Raw genomic sequence first — 17,794 nt, 5'->3', positions numbered from 1 at the left:
TCCAGGGATGGCGACTCAACCACTTCGCTGGGCAGCCTGTTCCAATGCTTGACAACCCTTTCGGTGAAGAAATGTTTCCTAATATCCAATCTCAACTTCCCCTAGCACAACTTGAGGCCATTTCCTCTTGTCCTATCGCTAGTTACTTGGGAGAAGAGACCGACACCCACCTCGCTACAACCTCCTTTCAGGTAGTTGTAGAAGGCGATAAGGTCTCCCCTCAGCCTCCTTTTCTCCAGGCTAAACAACCCCCTTTCCCTCAGCCGCTCCTCATAAGACTTGTTCTCTAGACCCTTCACCAGCTTCGTTGCCCTTCTTTGGACGTGCTCCAAAGTGTCTTTCAGTGTCTGTGGAGGGTTTTGTCCCTAATAGCACACACGTGAAGAACCTACTATCATAGTGGCTCTTGCAGAGGATTCAGTATTAGCCATGAGGGGGTGCAGTATTTGCATCGTGACTAACTTAATAAATACCCCTTAGCATCTAGTTAGGAAGGAACTAAATTATATGCACTACTATTTCTGTCAAATTCCTCAGTTTAATTGCTGCATGCGTATAATTTGGGGGGGCTGTAGGTGCTCATTTAATGACTCATCCTACATGTTAAACTCAGTACAAATGCAGAACAACAGAGCTGCTCTCTCAGCTCCAAATGGGGGAATGAAGGAAGGGAGGATGAAGCTAGTTCCTTTGCCCTTCCACCTTTCTGCTATCTCTCTGTTTCCTTAGAACAGGTCTTTTTTTGGCGAGAGACACTCAATAGTTTGCTGACCTGCACTGCATCCCCTTGTTGAGTTGATTTTTCAAGTTCAGCTTGTGTGGGAAATAGAGTATCCATGTCTGATTGCCTCTTGCTGGGCAAAGAGAAAAGACAGATTTCATTTGTTCATTCCCCACTCTGTCTTCAGCAGGAACAGAAGGAGTGTCCTTCAGATACTACAAGACAAGATATAGATGGGTAATGGGGGAGCTCAAAATGGAAAGCTCTTCTGTAGGAGATGTGATTGGGTTTGAGGAAGGCCTGTGTAGGAGGATGAGATTGCAGCTATGGAAGAGACAGTGAATGCACACAGAGGGCAAACTGAGAGAGGAGAATTAAGTAGGGAGGTAGATCTATTGAAGCCTGGGAGTAAAGAGGGAAACCAGTCTGGAGGATGTACACTTGCAGTAGAGCGTTAGAAAAATGGAAGGTGAATAGTATGAGAGAGGTGTGTTAAGGTAAAGAAGAATAAGTGTATGGGGAAAGGAGAGATAAGAGTGGTCTGGGAAAAGCAATATTTACCTTGCAGAGAACTGAAGTGGAAATAAACTAACTCCTGGGAGCAGGGAGGAGGGAGCAGGAAGAGGGAGAGTTCTCCCAAATACAAGAAGTACAGAAGAAGTTGATGTAAAGAAGAGGGGATGCACATTGAGTTTTTGGATTGCTCAGGTGGTAGCTGTCACTGCAAAATTCTTCAATGCTGCATGTATATTATATAAGATTATGGATATTGGTTAAGCTACTGAGACTGACAGGTAAGGAGAATGGGTACTGAAAGCGACTAGTTTTATCTCCTTTGCCTTCTCAATCAGAGATCAAAATGATCCCATTCACTAATGTTGAGCCTGAAGTCGTATGTGATTTTCATGAAGACTCAAGGTGGCTGTTGAGAGCAAGCAGTCAGCTGTACCTTGTCTACCTGTCCCTGCCCTTCTGCCAGTAACTGATCACTTGCATGATGAAGCAGATGGAGGAACTGATCCAGATGAACACCAACCTGGCAAGAAAGCACTACCTAAACCCTGTGTTTTGAGTGTGTTGGGAGGCAGAAGTTCCCTGCCACATCTTCTGATTTCTTCTTTATGTTGAATTTTAGGATACACACCGGGGGCTTTTTATCCAGCAGCTGCGGCACACGCAGAATCCACAGCCCCGGATTAAACTGAAGCTGTTCGGGCACTCTGGTGCTGGGAAAACAACCCTCGTGGAGTCTCTCAAGTGCGGCCTGATACGAAGCTTTTTCCGAAGACGTAGGCCTAGGCTCTCCTCCACAAACTCAACCAGATTCCCCCCATCTCCTTTGTCTTCCAAACCTTCAGGTATGGCTTTGAAGATGTAACGTTTGAATGAGAAAACATTTTCCTCTTAGTCTGTGTAGCTCCTAAGGAAGAACTGTTGGCTGCACTGCAAAAGACAGGACAGGCTAAGCGTGTAAGAAACCAAAGTAAAGCAGAGAGGGTATTGACTTCTCTGTGCGCAGGCTCGTACCTAAAGTAAGAGCAAAGAGGAGCAGTGGGTGTGGAGGGTGTAGGAGTAGATAAGGTTTTGTTTACTCACATGCTGCATAAGTGAACTTGGAGAGTGGAGGACGGAACTTGTGAACGCTGACATTTATTTTTCACAAAAAGTCCTAGGCTACGAACGCCAGTGTCACGACCAGATTCCACCATCATGGTTTTGGGGATTATGTTTTGTCAGCCTTTTTGTTTGAGTAGCTTCAATAAACTGTGCAAAATTGAAATGGTCGCTGCATCTTTATGTGATCTTTAAGTAATAATAGAGGATTCAGAACTGCCTCTGATGCTTTGGAGTGCTTTTTCCATAAGGTACAGGAGTGGTTAGCCCAGTTAGAGGTGTCTAAAATTGTCTCCAAACAAGGTGAAAATGGAGGTTTTCTAAAGTGAAGTAAGTGTGTGCAAATAATAGGGAAACTTTGCCTGTGTAGCACCAGTTGGACTGTGGGAAGTGGGAAGAGCTGCAGGACGTGGAGGAACTAGCTAGGTTTACACTTCAACATGTGCCCGGCTTTGGAAGAACCCACAGTTGTGGCAGAAGGACATTGGAAAGAGTAGTGCACTGTTTGTCCAGTCTCTTTTCTAACACTGAGAGGCTGTGCAATGTATACAAGCTAAGCAGGCACTTCGAGGAGCTCAAGTTTAAATTGATGTTTAGAAGTAGTCTTAGTAAGTAAGTTTTAGATGGGGTCAGGGTTGCCTTTTTCTTTAAAAACCTTTGGATAATACTTGCAGGTTTAGGTTTCATTCATCATTTTTAAGTAACGTTAGAACAGGCCTACTAGTAGATTTCAGCTCTACTTTCTCTCTAGTCACCTGAGGAATCTATAAGGTACTCACAGAGTGGCTTTTAACAAGACAAGATACCTGGCACAGAGATTGTTACTGCATTTGCTATTTACTTAAGGCAAGGGGCTCACATCTGTGACAACAGAATAAAGAAACTGATTACATGAATCAATCAGAAGTTCTTGATTTATTTATCTTAATTTATGGTGTCATACAAGGGGAGATAAGTCACTCAGGGAATATCAGTTCCTGGAGGCAGTGCAGAAAGGTTTTGACCGAAGACAGATTTTTTTTTTATGTTGGTTGGTACCAGAACCAGAAGACAGGTGTTAGGTGCTCACAACATCATAAAATCAGACAAGACTGCCAGTCACATTGGCAAATCATTATAGAAATAATGGTGAGTTTGAAGCAGGCACTTGAAAATAGCTTACCTAGATATAAAACCAGAAAGCTGCGCAGTGCTATGCACGCTTGAAACGTGTGCGGTTCTATGCAAACAAAGCTACTATGCTATGGCATTGCTTTAATGTTTGGATTTTTTGTTTTGTTTGTTTCAGTATCTGTTCTTTTTGGATTAAAATCATATAACATGTAAATAATGTTATGGATTGAGTGACATAATCAGATAAGCATTTAAACTAGCACAGTTTGGTCTATACTTGATCATGTGCTTAGGTTTGTTTAAATTCTAAAAAATAAGTGTGTGAATTCACCATGTGTTTATTTACAAGAGCCTAAAGATTTAAATATTACACTAGAAAATCAAACATGACATGTAGTTTCTTCCTATATTAAAACCCAAATACTATCATTCAGCCTCTAGTGGGGGAAAGAAATCTTTACTTTCTCCACTAGATGGTGCAAGTCAATTAAAAAGTCCTTTCATTTGTCATTTACTCTTAGGGACTCTGAATTAAGCAGGAACTAAACAAATTGCTTATTAGTAAAATAATTTTGGTTAAGGGCCTGCTTTTCTTTCCCCCCTCCCCAGAAACAGTTGTTACACAGTGATATTTTTATCCTTCCTTACAGCAATCAAGTATATGAATATGTAGCATTTCCATGCCCATAAAAATAGACCATGCTATGAAATTGCAGCCTTTAGCTTAAAAAAGCAGTATATCTTTGTGACATAGAAGAACTTTAACTATTGAAACCTTTCATTCCCAAATCATTCAGGTTTTTTCTATGCTTCCCATCCAGCAGTATATCTGCTAAAGGGCAGTAAGTGCTATATGGGATCATTCTAATATTTTCCTTTTCATCGTTCAGAATAAGGTTGTAGTTGTGTATGTTCACGGCTTGGTAATCATCTCCTTTCTTTGAAGAGCAGTTTGGGGTTTTTAATCAGCTTTTATTTTATTTTATTTTGAAGTGATCTGGTTGTGATTTTCACATGGCTTGTAATCTCATCTTCCTTTTCCTGACCCAGTTTCAGTAAGCATTACGAATCTTTATCCTGGTTGTGAGAATGTCAGCGTGAGAAGCCGCAGTATGATGTTTGAGCCAGGCCTGACCAAAGGGGTATTAGAAGCTTTCGTTTCACCTGCTCATCACTCTCACTGCTCTGCTGATGACCAGTCCACCAAGGCCATTGACATTCAGAATGCCTGCTTGCATGGTAAGCAGAGCCCTGGGCTGGCGTGGCTTAATGCTGAGGGATGGTTAATGCCATGTTGCTTGTTTTTAAAAATAAAAATTAAAAAAAAATTCTGACTAAGTATGGTAGTGACTGTGGTTGAGAATCCAACACTGGTGGGGTTTGGTTTGTTTAAGCAGAAAGTAAATCTGCATGAAGTTCTCTACCTGTAACACACATACTAATCACGTGTCAGATCCTTATAGTGTCACACGTGTTTTTGAGATGAATAAGTGAGGCAGGAGGAAGGAGGGACTTGGTATAGTAGGAGTGGGCTGGCAGACCGGCTACAAGTGTGAAGGCTCCTTCACCTACACTGTATGTCATTTGAGGATTTTATCAGATTTAATCTGGTCCCATAGACCCAAGTGTCCTCACCATATAAGTGGTTCCCAGCTGTATGAAGGACCTACCATTCTTGCCCCATGACAGGACTGGAGCATGTTTGGTGAGTCCTGGAGCTCACCAAACATGGTGAGTGAGCTTCTGATTTCAATTTTTGAAAGGAAGCTAAATGCTCTGCAGTTGAAACCAGTTAGCAGTAACAGGGGTCAGTCAGAGAAGTTGTCATAAGTACATATATGGCTTTTGACTGTGAAGACCATACGAATGGTGCATATATACCAGCAGCCATACTAATCGCTACGTAGGTGGTAAGATCTCTCCCAGTAGGATCTCTTCTTACTAAGGTTTTGCACACCTTAGCAGCTGCAATTTTGAGGCTGAGTTAGGAGTAATCAAGACTTTGGAGGGAGAAACCTATTTATGAATGCAGTATATGCACACTAACACAAGCTGTGACAAAACGTTTGTCCTAGATGCTGAAGAGTTTGGCATGTAGCTAAAGCTTGTTCTTTGTCCAGGCTAATTTCCTCTTTCTGTGTAACCTGAAACCAAGTCAAATTCTGCAGTGAAATAGTTATGCAACAGATTGTCAGAAGGGGTTTCTTTTCTTTCTCTGTGCTGTCTTGATATAGAAGGAAAGTGTGCACATGGGTGAACTCTGAATAGCTGTACTCATAACAGCAGATTTGAGTTTTCTGGTTTTAAGTTTGAGGTACATCTTAATCAGCATTTATTTAAATAGACATAGTACAAGTGCAGCAGACCTCTCCCTAGTCAGATGGTGAGTCTGGGAAGTGCCATACGGTGCAACACACTAATACTTTTCTCGCCTGAAGCTAAAGGAGATGGTAAAAAGAAGCACAGTGCTGTTGGGATCCTTAACATGGTGATTCTTCAGTCCTGACTTAACATGATGTGAACAGTACATTTCTGTAAAGCAACGTGGCTTCTTTGAGAATGTCCTTCAGCTGTTTTTAATACCAGCCGTGGCATGTTAAGAAGGAAAATTAATCAAAATGTTGAGCTTTTTGGGGTAAGCAGGAAAAGAATGGGAGCCATTATTCTTGTTTTTCAAGGGAATTACAAGATCCATTGCTGTTGTGCAAGGCAAAGGCCAATTTAATATGTAAGGCTGCATGCATTTTAACACACAGGTGCTTCCATGTGGCATCCAGCTGAACGTCCTAAAGAAGTGAATGTGAGAGAGGAACAGATTGCAAGGACCCAACTTCTCAGCCTTTGAGACTGACTGAAACCCATTCCCTTTGTTCATGATTGCATTTGCAGTCTTGCTTTCTCACATGCATACGTTTATCTTTGTGAAAGTTTAAATCAGATTAACTCTTTTGCTTGTCTTTCCATGGCTGAAAGATGCTTTGTGCTTATTGACGAAGTGTGATCTCTTCATCTGTTTGTCTGTTTTTCAGGAGTTGGTGATTTCAGCATCTGGGAATTCTCTGGGAACCCTGTGTATTTCTGCTGTTACGATTTTTTTGCTGCGAATGATCCCACTGCAATTCACATAGTGCTTTTTAGTCTCGAGGAGCCTTATGAAATCCAGCTAAACCAAGTGACCTTTTGGCTCAGTTTCCTGAAATCCTTAGTCCCAGTTGAGGAGCCAATAGGTATGCTCCTCTGCCTGTTAATGAAATATTAGGGGATTATAAGATAAAGCTTCTTGTGTTTCTCTGCAACTTTGTACATCCTCCGTGTTGAGTGCTGTTATTTGTCTTCATCCCCCTGTATTCAAACACACCTTACACAAGGTTTTTTAGAGACAGGAAATTTTATCTGTGGAACAAGTGTGAAGAGTTGTACACACCACTTAGTCCAACTAAAAAGGGTCATGAGGTACAGTGCAGCCTCTTGTGGCACTGGGATTTACATCTGTAAATGGCAGATGAAGTTTTATGTCAGATAAGCTGCACAGAAAAGTGTTTCAGAGGGTTGGAACCATTTAAAACCGGTGTTAGACACATTGCTTAAATTCTACTTATATCTAACCCCAATTAACAGTGTTTCCAGCATAAATTGGTCTTGTCAGCGAGGACAGAACGACATTGTGGAGTGGCGTTACCTCTCAGTACGGGCCACTTAACATGTTTAACTAGACTTGTACACGGACTTTCAAATATGTTAACCTTTGGTGCATCAGGGTGTACAGAAGCCAGTATTTCTAGTAAATTTCACTTCACATATTGTCAGACTTTGCACAGGTTTTAAATAAGTTTACTTGTTTTATATTCAAGCTTTCTAACAAACTGAAAGTTACTTGGCAGGCAAACAAATTAACTTCTTTTTTTTCTTAAAAGGTCTGTAGGTCTAGGTATATATACCATATAATTTGTTCCTGTTTGTATCTGAGCATTGGTCTGCACACTCTGACAGTTTCATGGGTGAACCAACCTCTGACATGTGTCTTGGTTCTATGAACCAAAATGTTATTCCAGCCAGTGGATCTAACTCAGCGCTCATGGACATTTGTAATGCTGCTAGGGACTCACCAGACAAGCATATCAAATACTTACATAGTGCAAAGAGTATTTCCCCTCTCTTTTTGTTTTCTGCTCAATTCTGTATGCATTATCGCATCCAGATAATGATAATGATGAGCTGAGGCAGACCTTCAGTTTTCAGTTCAGGCATCTGCATGTCTTTCATTTTCCATTTTTGGTCAAATCACAAGCTTAACAATATAAGCATTTGGATGTAACCAACATGAAATTACTTCTGGAAGTAAAAGCTCAGAAATTTGCAGGAAAGTATCAAAGCTGAAAATACAGTTAATTTGCAGTTGCTGAAAGCTTTTCATGGCTCCTCAGTCTAGCGAGGAAACTTTAGTTCTTGGTTTGGCCAAGTTAGAATTTGAGTTAATCATTTCTTCTTGCTGATGTAATTATCAGCATTATTTAGCTACTTTGCTTAAATCAGTGTTTATACTGGTCAGCTCAATTTGGGTACCCATGCATTTTTGTACTGTTACAACTCTCAAGTAATATGTAGTAACTGATGTTAGCAGAAACCTGAAACTTTTGGAATTACTTTCCAGTTATTTTGTCTAAGTCCTTCAGCTGAAAAAAAAAAAAAAAATTACAATTACAAAATACTGACCTTGAAGTGCTATGCAGAGATTTGGGAAACTGTGGCATTTTATGAATGAATCAAGATTCTGTAGCTCTTAGTTGATGAAAACTGAGCAGTGATGTAAGCATATTTCTCCCATGTGAAGTTTTGTCAGACTTAAAACAGCAGGATTGGATGTACTATCTCTCTTAAAAATAGTCTAATGGTGTCTTCTCTTTTCTGGAAGATCAGTTTGAGAAAAGATTGAAAACTGTGCATTCCGTACTGTCACCTCATTCATGCCATTTGTATCTTTCTCATTCTTTTTCATGGTTTCTGCCAGGCTTTCCTACTTAACTCTCACCTAAGTGAGAGGTCATTGTTTGTGTAAGTACTGCGAAATAGCATTCATACCACCGTATGAATGTTGTAGACATTTTGTGTTCTACTTACAATCCTCTACTCTGCACCTGTAGTATTAAGGACCATCCAAAGATTATGAGAAACCCTTTCAAGAAGCTGTAATTTTTAATTATTTTTCCCCACACTGTTATAGTTTGTAGTTAATAGATATATCATTAGTGCTATTGATTAACGTTTTTGTTAAAACAATATAGTCATGTAATATCAATGTATCTGATGTTATTCAAAGAGCCTAGCTATTCAAATTGGACATTATATAGATAATCCTATAGGCAGATAACAGCCAAAGCGCCAGTGGTGTAAGCACAGTATGGCTATGCTTACTGTTGGTAAATCCACTGCAAAAGTGATTGGTATGAAGAATGTAAAATGTATTGCTACTTTCCTGGCTCAGTAAGACAGCCATCTCCATAGGCATGTCTCATAGTGAGGGAGTGCTCTTGTTTCTCTTCTAGCGTTTGGTGGAAAGCTGAAAAGTCCCCTGTGTGTTGTTTTGGTCGCCACACATGCCGACATAGTGAATCTTCCTCGGCCTGTTGGGGGGGAGTTTTGGTATGACAAAGACATGTCGTTGTTGAAGGAAATCAGGAACAGGTAAGTGGGGAGTGTATTTATATGTAGTGTTTAAACATGTCAGTTGGAAAGAAAAAATACTAAAATGCATAGGAATATGTAAAAGGTTTTTATGTGGCTTAAGCTTTATGATATTATGATATTTTGAGTATGTTCAGGAAGCTTATATTGTGCAAAAATTGAAAAATTTACCAATATTACAGTGAGTGAGCTGCCTTAAATGAGCTAAAATGAGCCAAGTGGTGCAAAAATGAGTTGAGGCTCAGGAAGTCTCACCCTGTAAACACTGGGATACATCCAAAGGCCTGTATCAGCCATCTGTCTAACATCTTGGTGCTCAGGTTTTGCACCAGTCTCAGAAAAGTGGGCAGTTCTCAGCTACAAACTCTGGGTGCAAAAGAAGAATCTTTACAGGAGACCCAGCCTTTGCTCTGAATTGATTTAGGATGGGTAGGAAAAAAACTTAAACCAGGCCTGGAGGTACTCCATACACAGTTCGTGAAGAGCTGGACATTGTGGAGTCACGCAGGTGACAAGGTCATCCAAGAGGTACCTAGAAGTTAGGGAAATTTCTAGCCTTCTTCAGCAAATGTTTGGAGAGCATGCTAATTGTAGATGGAAATAGGGAATTTTTCACAAACATACTACTGTATAAAGTAACAATAATTTATATTCACAGCATGTAGGTGGGTAACATGTGGTACGAGGAGCCATCCATACCTGTGAGCATAGACACTTGTCTGAACTGTACAAGAAACAGATGTAGGAATTCCAGCACAATAGTGGCAGGGCAGTATCTTAATCAATTGAAATAAACCAACAGAAAATACCTGTGTGTAATCTTTGTTGGAATCCTTTTAAGTGCAAATCAGGCCAGAGCTAGGAAAACAAGTACGTGCAGTTGAAAAGTCAAAAGTAAGTGAGAAAGAAAGCTGGTGTCAATAGCAATGACAACTGAACTATTTAAAGTGAGAAAAAAGAAAACAACAAATATGAAGACCTTAAAAAGAATTAATTCCTGCTATCCCTTCTCTAGTAAAATGTTTGCTTTTGTAATTACAAGTCCTGTGATGCAGTTGTAATTTTCTTACACATCTTCAGCCTTCTTCCTTAGGAAAGACAACAATATTCTCTCAATATCTCTATTTTCAAGAAAATTAGTGAGCATCTATACTGTCTGTGCTTATAAAATATCTTAAAATAATCAGTACTTAAATTTTTTCATCATTCCTTGAAGAAAAATAACTCTTGTGTAATTTAAGACTGAAGTACAACTGGATTAAGAAATAAAACTGGATTTGGGACTAAGTAAATAATTGCTTGCTTTTTCTCTTTTAGATTTGGAAATGATCTGCAAATTTCAGACAAGTTATTTGTCTTGGATGCTGGAGCATCTGGGTCTAAAGATATGAAGCTTCTCCGAAATCACTTGCAAGAAATAAGAAGCCAGATAATTTCTGTAAGTAATGTCTAATGGTCTGGGTTGGGCCAGCCAAAATGTGAAAATCTTGTGTAATAATTTACTGCAAATTTAGTACTTACATTACGAAACTTAAAGAAATGAGTGCTGTTTCAATTTTTTAGCAGCATGCATAACAGACCTGGTGATAAACTCCTGACATCAAAGATTCAGTCAGCATTTTCAAAATTGTAGGTGTTTTGTACAGGTCACCAAAATGATTTCTCTTGAAAGGAAATGATTTGAGATTTTTCAGTTCAAAGTTATAGTTTCGTATTTTGAATTGACAGTGATTGGATTCCAGCATTGACCCTCCTTTTTTTGTTTGTTTGTTTTTAATCTTTTTTATCAGCGTAGTATTACAGAGAAACAATATATTTCAGGCAAGTAAGTTTTTCATAACACCAGAGTATAACAGTTTCCTCAACTGTTAGAAAGATAATTCTCAATATAGATGTGTGAACTGAATATGTATTAACTTTTTACTGCACTTTTTAACTGAAAAATATGTGCTTGGAGTTGTATATGTATATGAGACTAAAGGTAAAATAGCCATGGTTTGATGTCATCACCATGAATCTACAGAGACTTCCATAGTGAGAGTGACCAAGTCAAGTTGTTATGTAGCCTGTGCTAGATGGATGTAAATTTCTTTGTACCAAAGGCCCTCTTACTTGTGTGACATGCCAAGGCTTTCTGCAGCTACTTCGGATAGGTATTTTTTAAAAAATGAATTAAAAGTTAATGTATTACTGAGTTCATTCTGTAGGTTGAGGAAAATGTTTGGGTTTATGCAAAATTCAGCCTATTTTACGTTCCAAATGGTCTCTTGATTTAATAAGCTTTATCGCAGCTGTGGTCACTAGCTTGAAATCTGGAGGGCTTTGCTGCATAAGAAGTGTATGCTGTGGCTTGAGAGCGTAGGATGAAGGCATCAGTGATGTCCAAGACAATCAATAGATAAAAGTACCATCTTTACTTATCTGATACTCTGCTGTCTCACCTGTTGAAGTAAATTGGTTCTGTACAGATACTGATGAGTACAGATTTTAATTAAATGTTAACAATTTCTGAAATAAAGATTAACTTCTAGATGCATGAAGGCAATTGATACACTTCTAAAGTTACTGTTTCAGGTGGTCAGCACATTTGACAAGGCAGGACTATATAAACCAAACTTTGTTGCACGTGTCAGGATTCCCTTTGTAATCAGGATGATGTTCGGAAAGTTTGCTTATTTCAGCGAAAAAGTTGTTTCTGAAATTCACTTTATTAGAAAAAGTTAGGTCTTATGGCAAGTGAATGCCAGATGGAAGCGTAAAGGTCCATCACAAGGGGAACTCCTTAGACGTGAATATACATCATGAATGCATTAGACCTCCATTTAAAAAAAACAAAACAAAACAAAAAAAGCCAATAGTACTGTTATTCTCAGCAGAGTAGAATTACAAATGGATGTTTTCTGTGCTTCTGTAAGACTTGTCCACCTATGACTCATCTGTGTGAAAAAGTAATCTCCACACTGCCTTCATGGAGAAAAATGAATGGACCCAACCAGCTGATGTCCTTGCAGCAGTTTGTATACGATGTACAGGAACAGCTTAATCCCCTAGCAAGTGAAGATGACCTACGGCATCTTGCACAGCAGTTGCATAGCATAGGAGAAGTAAGTGTTTTTATTGTTTTTAAATTGCATATCTTTATTAGCAAGGTACTGCTCTGGTAGAATATTGCTTAATGGGATTTAAGCAAATGGCTATGGTTTGGTTTGCTTTTTTTTTTCCTCCTCCCTCGTAAGACATCATAAGAAGTAGAGACTGGTTAATAATGCTCTTTGTTATCGGTATTGTCTTGTGGCTCTTATTTCATTCAACATTATTTCTTTGAGACAGGAAGGATTGCAGTTTATTGCTATAGTTGTAAGAATATAAAATACCCAGAAAATATAAGTATCATCTTAAATGAGGTAGTGCCTAATGTGTTCACTGCGTGTGAGAAATTTATGTGTGTCCATTAGAAATTGAATCGTAGGATAACACCTTTGCATAAATAGCTTGCAGGGCATGGCTAGGCTTTACTGCTGTTGGGCTCTAGTGACTTCCTTACTAGTGGAAATCAAGAACAAGATCTGCTCTTTGTTCTGAATACTTGGAAGAAATTAAAATGCACTGTTTGTTTTTCTCCTGTCAGCAGTGTTAATTAAATGATTGGGTCAGTAAGTTAGGCAAGAGAGAACGTGGGTTATCATCTTGTACTTCACAAGATGTAAATAGTAACTTTCATATTTATAAACAGATTAACATTATGCAGAGTGAAACTGTCCAAGATGTTGTGCTTCTGGATCCTCGCTGGCTCTGTTCAAATGTCCTTGGAAAAATCCTGTCAGTGGAGAACCCAAAAGCCCTCCATCACTATAGAGGTCGGTACACTATAGAGGACATCCAGCGTCTGGTGACAGATAGTGATGTGGAAGAACTGATACCGATCTTGGATGCCATGGATATTTGTGCAAGGGACCTTAGCAGTGGAGCAATGGTGGATATTCCTGCTCTCATAAAGACTGACAATCTCCACAGGTCTTGGACAGATGAGGAGGATGAGGTGCTGATTTATGGTGGTGTTAGAATCGTTCCTGTGGAACATCTTACCCCATTTCCTTGTGGAATTTTTCATAAAGTTCAGGTGAATCTTTGCAGGTGGATTCATCAGCAAAGCACAGAGGGAGATGCTGATATACGTCTGTGGGTAAATGGATCAAAGATTATGAATCGTGGAGCTGAGCTTTTAGTGCTGCTGGTCAACCATGGTCAGGGTATAGAGGTTCAGGTTAGAGGACTGGAAACAGAGAAGATCAAGTGCTGTTTACTCCTGGATTCTGTATGCAGCACCATTGATAACTTAATGGCCACAACCTTACCAGGCCTTCTGACCGGGAAATACTACCTTAGTCCTCAGCAGCTGAGGGAACATCATGAACCAGTAATGGTCTACCAGCCTAGAGACTTTTTCCGTGCACAGAGTCAAAAGGAGACATCACTAACTAACACTATGGGGGGATATAAAGAGAGCTTTAGCAGTATACTGTGTTTTGGGTGTCTTGATGTCTACTCCCAGGGAAGCCTAGGAATGGATATTCATGTTTCTGATCTGAATCTACTTACCAGGAGAAAACTAAGTCGACTTTTGGATCCACCTGATCCTATGGGCAAAGATTGGTGCCTTCTGGCCATGAACCTGGGCCTCCCTGATCTTGTTGCAAAGTACAATACAAATAATGGAACACAAAATGACTTTCTCTCAAGCCCAGTCCATGCCCTTCTGCAGGAGTGGAGTAATGCTCCTGAGAGCACTGTAGGTATCCTAATGTCTAAGCTGAGGGAATTAGGTCGCAGAGATGCAGCAGACTTTTTACTGAAGGCATCTTCTGTATTCAAAATAAATTTAGATGCTAATGGTCAAGAGGCTTATGCTTCCAGTTGCAATGGTGGCACATCGTATAACTCTATTAGCTCTGTAGTGTCACGGTAAGAGCAGATTTTTTGCATGGACATCTTTTCAAACTGCAGAAAGGATAAAAGATACAGTACAAGAGTTTCTGTGCATTTTCATTTATGAGGTTTTACATCAAAGGATCTTTATCCTTCTCCAGCACCACCTTTCTGTGCATAAACTTTCTACTTCTAACTGTGAATTGTTGCTCTTTATCTATTAAAAAGGCTGGTGTACTTCTGGTGTTTTAAAATTATTCCTGATACATAATGTGCTGCTTAATACTGCCATTTTAACTGGAAAGTTTTAACTTTTGGATTATGTACTGCAACTGTTTTTATAAAATATTTCAATTCTCCCCATAAAAGGTAGGGGGAGAGGAATAGCACATATTACCTGAAATGTGTATTTCTTACACCCATTCTTTTTTCTTTTCATCGTGTTCTCTGCTTAACATTTTTTATATTTGTAAGGAGAGAAATCCACCATTTGTGCTCAATCCGACTGAATTTAAAACCACGTTACTTATAGCTGAAAAAGCGAGTGCCTTTTGCAGAAGGGAGGGTGCAGTTGATTTGGATGACCCTGCTGGAGTTACAAGAACATGCTACCTCTGTTTCACTTAAATTGTCTGCATGCTTATCATTGCAAGTGGTGCTTTTTACTTTTAATTTTTCCTGCACTTCTAAGACATTGGCGATGACTCACGCAGAGCATTCTTGTGCCAGTACTATGGGTATAGACATGTGATACCTAATCAACTTTAATTACAGTCAAATCATAATGTGAAAATCTCTTAAACTTGCCAATTACCACGCTTCATTATTTCCATGCACCTCAGGTAAAAGTTCATATCCTTATAGAGTTCAAAAAACACAAGTGTTGGATACTGCAGAATAATATTGTATAGCTGTCAGTTGTAATTTGTGTATAACAAAGGTTTTCTACTATTAGATCCTGCATTACTTACTTCCTGTACTTGAAAACTTCGATGGGGATAAAAAAAAAAGGAAGCAAGGTTTCTTGCAGTGATAACTTTAAAATTGATATGAGGGAATATGACCCATTCTCTGTTCTAAAAAGCATGTAATTTTAATGGTGCGATGTGTGTTTGTTTATATATATTGTATGTACATATATTAATACTATTTTTTCCTTAATCTTACAATGTAGTAAAATTTTAAAGGATTTTTCTACAAATAAACTGTTGCTTGTTGCATCCTTGTCCTTCATATTCTGTAGCTGAAAGGGACCGAAACTTATCTTTTCCTTACAGTCACAATCCTGGAGAGGCAGTGCCTGGCTTCTGAAGTTCCAGGAACCTCCTGTTTCACTTCAGGGGGATTTCTCAGTACGCTGGAGGAATATTTATTTATTTGTTTACTGCAGAGGCAGTCCCTCTGCAGCAGAGGGATGGCAAGCCAAAGCGGTTTGTTACATAGCTTTTCCTTTGTGATTTTTTACAATGAAAAACAAAACAGCAGACGCGAGTCTGTCAGCGAGAATCCTCCAGATCATGCTGTGTTGCAAAGGGGGAGAACACTACGTTAGAGCCTGTGCTGCGGTAATGGGATCCTCTCATCACACGAGGGACTGTGCTGCTGCTGCTGCTTATTGAAACTCTCAGCATCACTCACTCATAGCTTCACAGTCTCTGTACGGCACTCTATGCAGGCAGCTCTGCACAATACTTCCTCCCTCTGTATGCTGCAAAGGAATTAAACGGACTCTTCTTAAAATGCTAGTTGCTGTTTCCCACTGCCTTTCTTTGCATATTTTACCCTTGCTTTATTAAATCCTTCCCCAGGCATCGCTGGGCTCCTTTGTTAAAGTCTTTGAAAAGTCTAGTCCTCAGTGAGAAGTATGGTTAATGAGCAGTCCTACCCTGAGGTGTCTCTGCTCTGATATTCTGCCTCTGATGAACCGAGTTCAGCATCTCCCACCAGTGCTTAAAGTTGCTCAGCAAAGAGCCCAGCTTTCCGCAGTCTGTATTTGCCTGTGTTGCTTCATGGCCACCACCACGCTTCACCTTCCAGCTGTGGACGTGTTCAGCACTTCCATCAGATTCTGGTATGTGGAGGGGTCTTTCTCATCTTGTAAGACTTTCTGGTTTTCTAGCTGGTTTCTTTAGGCCTGTTCCTCAGGCATCAAACGGGGAGTTACCTTCACTGAGTCTGTGTGACTGCAGAGAAGTGGGACTTGATTTCACAAGTCCTGTGAGAGCAGAGACTACTGTGAGATCCTTTTCCCATGCAGGGCTGTCAGTGGTGTCTGTTAGTTTGGGATTTAATTCACCACTGTAGTGCTTGTGGTGGAGTGGCAAGATTTTGAGATACCAGGTAGCTCCTCCCCTGCCTGCCTCCCCAGGTGCTTTATGCGTGCTCAAGATGTATGGTCGACTTACCAACATTGATGCAGTGGTCTTTTTCTTTTTTTTCCTTTTTTCTTTTTTTTTTTTTTTCCTCCTAACAGCATGTTCCTGACAATTCTCTGCTTCCATTTACCGTAAAATGCAGCCCTGAAAGTGTAAATTACTTAGCAGATGCCATGATGGATCTTTCAATGGCAGTAACAGCCTATTGCATCATTTACAGTTTTCATGGTAATAGGTTTAGGAAAGTGAATCACAGTCATAGGATAGCTTTGGATTGCTTTCCTGTAAGTCATGTGCCACTGACATTAACAAAAAAAAAAAAAAAAATTATTGTCCTAAATGACAACTTTGATGAAAAAAGATTAGCAAAGTGATGGAAGTGGGCATCCCTTCAGTTGCTTCACTTTTACTGATTTCCTGTTTTGTTTTGTGAATGCAACTAGGAGCAGAGCTTCATTCCACAATTTTTAGAACTGTGTTTAAAATGCACTGATCCTGCCTGACTCACTCCAGAAATGGAGGAAGTGCAAGTCTTTGCAAGATCAAAAAAGTTGAGCCATAAATATAAATTATGAACAGTTTGTGCAAGGAACATGCTAAGCTGAGCTTCTGTCGGCGAGGTAAGTGAAGCTGGACGCTAACCATTAGGAGGCTCTCTTCCTTGCACTTCTTTGTAGCTTCAGAGCAGAGCTTCTGAAACAGTTTTGAAGGTAAAGCTCCAATGTTCATTTTGTCTTCAAAATCCATAACATAGACAAACTCTCAAGCTTGCAACACAGTTGCTCAAGGCCAAGATGCATTACAGATGATCTTGCAGTTTAGAAATGTATGTTACTGACATCAGGACTCAAATTCTGAAGAAATTTTCTGAAGAAGAAGATAGGGAGGAAGCGAGCATTTTAGTGCAAACCATTTTTCCAAGTAGACTCTTCTCCCTGGCATGCAACAGCATGCATAGGACAGAAAAGTCCTTCATATTGCTATTTGTATTAGGAACTGGTTTTACTCCCCGTGGCAGTTTTGCTGCTGACCTGACTGGTGAGTTTGGAAAGCCACAGGATATCAGTGGCTATATGCAAATGATTTTGAGGGTGGGACAAGAAGGGCATCCAGAGGTGACCTTGGGTGGAGGTGGATATATATGATTTTTCTCGCCTTAAGAGGATGTAAACTGGAGACAGCCACAGGTTTTAGGATCCTTGTGATTCAAATGATTGAGAAAGAGTTATGAAATTACAGGGGTTTAGCAACTCCCAAGTGTCAGAGATTGACAGAGCCAGGAGGCTCAGAAAGGAGACAAAACAGAGTTTCTTAAATTGTCAGGTCTCTAAAGAGAGCAGCGGTGAAGCTGTTACAGCTGGCT

At 39.8% G+C, this 17,794-nt stretch overlaps 1 protein-coding gene across 1 annotated transcript in view; it reads left to right on the top strand.

Moving 5' to 3' along the window:
* DAPK1 (death associated protein kinase 1) overlaps positions 1-14,096 on the top strand; it is a 54,758-nt gene extending 40,662 nt beyond the window's left edge. Inside the window, exons 20-26 of the mRNA XM_009273252.1 lie at positions 1,857-2,079; positions 4,499-4,687; positions 6,478-6,675; positions 8,992-9,130; positions 10,448-10,568; positions 12,046-12,234; positions 12,864-14,096. Of these exons, the coding sequence (XP_009271527.1) occupies positions 1,857-2,079; positions 4,499-4,687; positions 6,478-6,675; positions 8,992-9,130; positions 10,448-10,568; positions 12,046-12,234; positions 12,864-14,096 (2,292 nt within the window). The remainder of the gene's footprint in view (positions 1-1,856; positions 2,080-4,498; positions 4,688-6,477; positions 6,676-8,991; positions 9,131-10,447; positions 10,569-12,045; positions 12,235-12,863) is intronic.
* The last annotated feature ends 3,698 nt before the right edge of the window (positions 14,097-17,794 follow it).

Source organism: Aptenodytes forsteri, unplaced genomic scaffold (genome assembly GCF_000699145.1).
Source record: "Aptenodytes forsteri isolate BGI_AS27 unplaced genomic scaffold, ASM69914v1 Scaffold154, whole genome shotgun sequence".
Taxonomy (NCBI): Eukaryota; Metazoa; Chordata; class Aves; order Sphenisciformes; family Spheniscidae; genus Aptenodytes; species Aptenodytes forsteri.
The sequence above is the reverse complement of the archived record's forward strand: the minus strand, read 5'-3'. Positions and strand labels throughout refer to the sequence as shown.